General features: G+C 63.8%; 1 protein-coding gene across 1 annotated transcript in view; it reads right to left on the bottom strand.

Moving 5' to 3' along the window:
* The window catches only part of PTPRN (protein tyrosine phosphatase receptor type N), a 10,902-nt gene extending 4,624 nt beyond the window's left edge, over nucleotides 1-6,278 (bottom strand). Inside the window, exons 1-19 of the mRNA XM_031554291.1 lie at nucleotides 6,167-6,278; nucleotides 5,764-5,859; nucleotides 5,528-5,641; nucleotides 5,223-5,328; nucleotides 4,946-5,144; nucleotides 4,541-4,853; nucleotides 4,308-4,424; nucleotides 4,160-4,227; nucleotides 3,799-4,073; nucleotides 3,628-3,714; nucleotides 3,471-3,550; nucleotides 3,184-3,248; nucleotides 1,507-1,719; nucleotides 1,209-1,418; nucleotides 987-1,134; nucleotides 810-883; nucleotides 609-686; nucleotides 321-440; nucleotides 5-175 (exon numbers count right to left, since the gene is read on the bottom strand). Of these exons, the coding sequence (XP_031410151.1) occupies nucleotides 5-175; nucleotides 321-440; nucleotides 609-686; nucleotides 810-883; nucleotides 987-1,134; nucleotides 1,209-1,418; nucleotides 1,507-1,719; nucleotides 3,184-3,248; nucleotides 3,471-3,550; nucleotides 3,628-3,714; nucleotides 3,799-4,073; nucleotides 4,160-4,227; nucleotides 4,308-4,424; nucleotides 4,541-4,853; nucleotides 4,946-5,144; nucleotides 5,223-5,328; nucleotides 5,528-5,641; nucleotides 5,764-5,859; nucleotides 6,167-6,278 (2,646 nt within the window). The remainder of the gene's footprint in view (nucleotides 1-4; nucleotides 176-320; nucleotides 441-608; nucleotides 687-809; nucleotides 884-986; nucleotides 1,135-1,208; nucleotides 1,419-1,506; nucleotides 1,720-3,183; nucleotides 3,249-3,470; nucleotides 3,551-3,627; nucleotides 3,715-3,798; nucleotides 4,074-4,159; nucleotides 4,228-4,307; nucleotides 4,425-4,540; nucleotides 4,854-4,945; nucleotides 5,145-5,222; nucleotides 5,329-5,527; nucleotides 5,642-5,763; nucleotides 5,860-6,166) is intronic.
* Between the last annotated feature and the right edge of the window lie 147 nt (nucleotides 6,279-6,425).

Below are 6,425 nucleotides of genomic sequence, written 5' to 3'. Positions count from 1 at the left end.
GCACCCACCTGCGGAAGTCGAGGAGGGGCCGGGTGGTGGCGGGGATGCCTTCGGCCGGCCAGCTGAGGAAGTGGAACTGCGTCAGGGTGCGGGTCTCCTGAGACTGCACGTTCTTCAGGTAGAAGCTGCGCACCAGGAAGTCCTCGCACCAGATGTGCTCCGACACCAGGTTCACCTGCCCGGAGGAGGGTCGGCCCGCGGTGTCAGCGCCGAGCAGCGGACCCTGCGCGGCTCCGCCCCACACGCTGGAGCGGGGCGATGCTCGCGGTGCCCCCGACACAGGGGCTGCGGGGTGCCCCCTGCTGCCAGCCCGCACTCGCCTCGTAGATGTGGTATAGCGAGGAGCCTTCGTCCGGCCAGTAGCGGTCGCACTGCTTGACGCTGTCCTCAGCCAGCGGGCTCAGCATGACGATGACGGTGCAGCCGTGCTCCCACACCATCTGCACGCCAAACACCACCGCTGTCACTGCTGGGTGACAGCCCAGGTGCGGTGCCGAGCTGCCGTGACCCATCCGGACCACAGCGAGCGTCACCGGGATGCAGGAGCTCCAGAGCTGCACGGGGCACGCCCCCGTCCCCAGATGCTGGCACAGCAGGGTGACGCTCACCTGCCAGAAGTCAGCGATGGTGTGGGACAACGGGCCCTGCGTGGCGATGTAAGCCGGCATCCGCGGGTCGTGCTCGATCTGGAGGGAGAAAGGGGTGTCACGCTGCGTGTCATTGGATCAGGGGATGCTCTGGGGGGTAGTGGAGCTGAAAGGGAGCTCATGCTGCCCCTGGAGCCAGGGGGGACCCCAGCAATCACTCACGATCGGGCTGGCATTGATGAAGTCACTGCGGGACGGGTTGCTCTCGGCTTTCAGCTTGATCCTCACGTGGTCATCTGGGGAAGAGGAGCGCAGGGGAGGCAGTGAGCACTGGGGGCAGCACTCCATGCCGCGCTTCCAACATCCCCGTGCCCCGCACCACAGCCCTGGGATGCTCACAGGGCACGTAGTCAGGGTTGCGGTTCTTCTTCAGATTGGCTTCGCTTTGGGCGACAGAGCAGATGCTGGGCTCAGCCTGGTAGGCACAGAGCGCCTGCCACTCCTTGGCCAGCCGGTCCCTGTTGCGGAGGTGGTCCTCCATGTACGCCTGGGATGCAGAGAGAGACATCAGCCCGGCACCAGGGGGAGTCTTGGGGGCCGCAGCCCGCCAGGGGGGCTCACCAAGATCATGTGCCCAGTGGAGATGTCCATGTTGGACTGGACAGGCTCCTCGCACCAGGACGGCGTGCTGCTGTGTGAACTGGGGCTGGGCTGCGGGGCATCGCTGAACTGCGACGAGACACTGCTCACTCGCGACGTCTCTGCTGGTGCTGCAGGGGCCTCGGCACGGCCAAAGAGCGACTTGGTGGCCATGTGCTGGCGGCACAGCTCCTGGAGACAGCAAGCAGAGCACCAGTCCTCAGCCACAGGGCCCCCCCTGTACCCGCAACCGTGCGGATGCAGCATCCTGCATCCCTACCTGGTACTCCAAGGTGGTGTCGGCAGCCCCCTCAGGCCCCAGGGCAGCCAGGCGCTCCTTCTCCCGCTGCTTGGCGTGCTGCCGGAGGCAGAAGGCTGCAGCGGCTGCGATGGAGACACCAGCCACGCAGGCCAGAGCGATGAAGGTGAGCAGCACTGAGTGGAAGCCGTCCCCAAAGTGAGAGGGGCGTGGGTACACAGCCGCCTCGTTCCGCTGCAGGCAGAGCCAAGCAAGGGTTAGAGTGAGGCATCTGCACAGGGAAGGGTGCAGGGACAGAACCCATCCCACACTGTGTTTGAAGATGTGGGGGCTAAAGCAGAGGGAGGATGCTTGGAGCTGCGCCGCTCCTCAGCTCAGTGGAGGCAGAGCAGGTGTCTCTGCAAGGAGCACTTGTGCCTGCACTTAGCACAGCTCACAGCCCTGCCCCCGGGGTGCAGGAGGTGCACAGCTTGGACAAGCCCAAGCAGCAGCCACCTGCTGCTCCCAGTACCAGGGACTGCCTCCCAGCCCTGCTAGGCTGCAGGGCAGGTGGGGGCCCTCAGAGCCTGGGCTCAGGGAGCTCCTGCCTGACCCAACCCAAGAACTTGAACCCCAGACCCTCCTCAATCTTTCAGCCCCCATGCTGGGACAGGAGGGTGCTGAGCCTTTGCTGGATGGGACCGAGACCCCCAAGGCCGAGCTTGCCAGGGTCCTTCCCCAGAGCCGGGGGAGGGCAGGATGCTAAGGCAGCCCCACCACCAAATACTCTGCACCCAATGAGATGCTAAAGCCCTACATTACCTCACTGCCTCGGCTTCCCATTGGCCATGGGCCTGATGAGGTTACCGAGGGGACGCTGCGTCATCGTTATCATCATCATCATCATCATCATTGCCTACGCTGCCTGGGGATGTCCCTGCCGTCTGCCCCCATTGCTGGGACAGTGCCAGGCCCAGCGCTTGCTGTTCCCTGCCCTGGGGGTGTTCAGCACAAGGAGCTCACCCCTGAGTGCAAACAACTCCCTTCGGGGGTCCTGCTCATTAGAGAAGCACTCATTAGGGCTGCAGATTCCCTCCCTCCCGGCTCCTGCCACTTGTCACATCAAAAGGCACTGCCATCGTGACACTGTGCATGGGGCTGATGGAGATGAGTTGCCTTGGTGGCCTTCCCCCTTCTGGTGTCCCCAGGGCAGGAGAGGGAGGAATAGGGACCCTAGCCCAGGGGTTTGCTGTGCCCTTCCCCAGCTGCTAACATATACTCCATTCCTATCCCTGTCCCCCATGGGATGGCTCCTGTGGCCCACAGGAGCAGGGAAAGAAGGCTCTCTCCCAGCAGATGGCTGCTGCTCCATCCCTGCCTCCAGCTGCCACGCTGCTCCCTGCAGGGATGATGGCATTTTCCCTGCCTGGTCCCCAGGGTGCTTAGCACAGGGCTGGCATACCCAGAACGTAAATAGAGACTGGAGGGAAGTGAGGCTGGGGATGAGCCAAGTCCTGGATGGAAGGACTTCAGACCCCATGGGTTTGTGTTCTACTAAGAGCTAAGTGCCCCAAACCCACAGGCAGCATCATGCTGTGGGGTGTGAACAGAATGCTCCCAACATAAAGCCCCCCATCAGAGCCTCATGTGGGGCCATCAGTGGCCCCAGCACCACCTGCAGCCCCATCCCAGCCTTAAGTCCCCATGCCATGGTTTTACCTCTCCCACTCCCGTCTGTACAATCTTCAGGCCCAGCTCAGCCTCCAGCTCTGCCTTCATTTGCTCTGCAGACAGGAACAGACAGTCAGTGGGGTGCTTTCCCTTGGCCAAGGAAACTCCAGGAGTCCAAGAACACCCCGCCATGCCCCAGGTCCCCCAGCTCAGCCAGCAGCACTGGGATGTATGGTAGGAGCCCTCTCCTCCTGACCGCCACTCCCCCTCTCAGTTCCTGGAGAAGGGGGGAAAACAGGTGTGTAGAAGGTGGGATCCCCAACCTGAGCACTCACCAGCCCGGCTGGCCACATCTGCCAGCGAGAGGTTCTGGGCGTTGTGCCGCACGCGGAAGGTGAGCGCGGGCCCCACGACGCTGGGGGGGATACAGGGTGAGAGCAGGGCACAGAGCCCATCCTATCCCATCCCCAGGCAGGACCGTGTTGCCCTCACCTGATGTTGATGAAGCTGATGGTGGAGAGGTGCACGCGCTTGGCCAGGAGCTCCAGCAGGCGCACGCCAGCAGCCAGCCCCAGTGGCCTGCGGAAACAAGGTGGGGTGAGGGGGACACGCGGCTTCAGTGCTGGGGATGGGGTCTGTGCAGTGCCCTGGCCCCACTCTCACTTCTGGTCCGTGATGATGTAGCCATACTCATCGGGTGGCCGCGTGCCCCGCTGTGCCCCACCGCCGTCCTTCACCTCTGCATAGCTCTTCTTCTCCACTGCCATCGTCTCGTCGCCTCCATGCCCCTTCTGTGGCTGGGCCTGGGGGGCTGGCGAGGTGGCTGCCCGGCCCCTCAGCCCCTGTGCTGGGGCACTGCTGGCTGTGACCCTGGGAGGTGGCACCGCGGAGGAGGGTGGTACTGGCTCCTCTCCATGCTGCATGTCCCCCTCTGACACCTATAGATGGGAGACAGGGAAGTGCTGGAACCCCCGAGGAGTCCCCCAGGGAGGCTACACCCTCTTCCCACACACACACAGCCCACCTGTGGCCCAGCAGCACCCTGCTGAGCACTGAGCCGCTTTGCTGTGGGTGCTTCAGGGCTGGCAGCACCTGGGAAAGAGAAGGATGGGGATCCCAAAGGAAGGCAAGCACCCCACACCCAGCACTGTGGGACACTGCATCCCGCTCACTGGAGCTTTGTAGCAGCTGCAGAAGGGCAGAGAGACTGCTGAGCTGCTGGGGACTGAGCTCAGGCAGCCCCAGCCCGTAGCTAGCCAGCAGGGAGGCCAGTCTCTTCAGGGAGGCATCTGCAAGGGAATGTGGCATTTGGGGAGAGCTCTGCACCCACATGGGGCTGTGGGTTGGGGATTTCAAGGATGGAGGGCAAATGGGATGGACAGCCCCAAGCTCAAGGGATGCATACCTGTCTGTACAGAGGATGGCCGGGCAGCCACGGCTGCGGTCTGATCCTGCTGCCCCACATCCCTGTAGTCACCTGGGAGCCGCGCACTGTGCAGGGGTTTGGTGCTGGCCGGGTCCATGCGAGCAGCTTTCTCCCTGGGCAGTGCAAGCAGGCCCAGATCCTGGAAGAGGTGCCCACCTTCTGCCCCCGGCTGCCCGCTGTAGGAGGGCATGGGGCCAGCCCCATACAGGCCGCGGACCAACAGCGAGGCAGCATCGGGACCCTGCCTGGCCGAACCACCTGGGAGCTGGTGTGTGGTGTCCTGGTAGCCAAACTGCAACCAAACCACAGCCTCGGGTCAGCACCCACTGTACATCCCAGCACAGAGAGAAGAGGTTGCGAGAGGATCCTCGCCCTGCCACGTACCTTGTGGTAGGAGTAGGGATGCAGCAGAGCCTCTTCGTAGCCCAGCTGGGGCGGCGGGGGCAGCAGAAGGTGCTCCAGGTAGCGCTGAGCCAGGCCTGAGGGCAGCAGCTGTGGTGGCTGCCCCAGGTGCTGGGCTGCAGGCAGGCTGGGGGCCATGGGCAGTGGGGTGCGTCGGGGGGAGCTGCGCACAGGCAGGGACCTTGGGAAAAGCAGTGAAGGATGGCACCTGGGCACAGCTCTCCAGCCCTGCTGTGTCCCCCACTCCACCCTGCCCTACCTGTCCCTGGGTGAGGACTCCAGCGAGGATGGTGGGCGGAGGCGGGGGATGCGCTCCATCTCCTGTGAGATTACGTACTGTGTGATGCCATCCTGCCACGAGAGCCCTGCGGTGGAGGGGGGCCATGAGATGGGGGGGGAAAGTGGGCTACCCTGTGCTTGAGGTCATCCCCGTTCCTCCCAGAGCCAGATGAGTCCCTCCTTGCCCCAGCGCAGCTCCCAACCAGTGGGACTTCAAATGTCCCTGCTCCCTGTGGTGCCTGTGTGATGCTGCACAACCTATGGTTACGCCTCCCCAGCCCTCACCTTGTGCCATGAGGTGCCGCAGGACATCCTGTAGGCGCTGCAGCACGGGGGAGGTGACCTGAAAGTGGGGCCTGTCCTGCACTGAGCCCACCTGGCACTGCCCGAACAGCCCATCTGCAAGAGATGGGATGAACACAGCTAGGGTGGAACAGCCCCAGCTGCCTCCTTCCCTTCTGCCCCCCACAAGGCACCACCTCGGATAGAGCAGGACCAGGGGATCTTCTGTAGGCACTCACCTTGCACACACACCTCCTGTGGGGAACACAGCTTCCGGTCAAACAGACAGCCTGGGGCAGACAGACAGACAGACCCAGCACAGTCAGCAAAGGGGGCTCAGTGGGGTTTGCTCATAACTAGCAGGGCAGCCACCTGCTTGGGGAATCTGCTCTGCAGGGAAGTGCAGTGTGGTGGCAGTGGGGGAGCCCAGGGACAGGGCCTCAGTGCAGCCTTCCTCATCCCCAAAGCTGAGCAGCGGGCTCTGAGCACAGCCTGTTCCTAGCTCTGGGAAGGGGGGAGCCTGGATCTTTGTAGGGTGCTGGCAGTGGGGAAGGGAGAGCTAGGGGGACAGCGAGCTGCGGGATTGTCTCTCACCCTCCTACATGTGGCACTACCAGACGGGGGCACGGCCCTGCACCTTGCAGCGTGGGGGGACCGGCTCTCGCAGCACGGGGAGCCCCAAGGTGCACACGCAGCGGTATAATGAGGTCCCCACCCCTTTTGGGGGGCAGCATCCCCCTTCCTCCCTCCGCATCTCGGTCCAAGACCGTCAGCAGCGAGACGGCAGCAAGCGATGACTCAGCCCCGGATGGCGAGGAAGGAACGAGAAAACAACCGGGGGGAGGGGAGGGAGGGGCCCGCTGAGCCCGCTCCGGGGCAAGTGGGGAGGGGGTCCCCAAAA

The sequence above is a fragment of the Meleagris gallopavo genome, chromosome 7 (genome assembly GCF_000146605.3).
Source record: "Meleagris gallopavo isolate NT-WF06-2002-E0010 breed Aviagen turkey brand Nicholas breeding stock chromosome 7, Turkey_5.1, whole genome shotgun sequence".
Taxonomy (NCBI): domain Eukaryota; kingdom Metazoa; phylum Chordata; class Aves; order Galliformes; family Phasianidae; genus Meleagris; species Meleagris gallopavo.
Note: the sequence above shows the minus strand (reverse complement) of the source record. Positions and strands in the feature narration are given on the sequence as shown.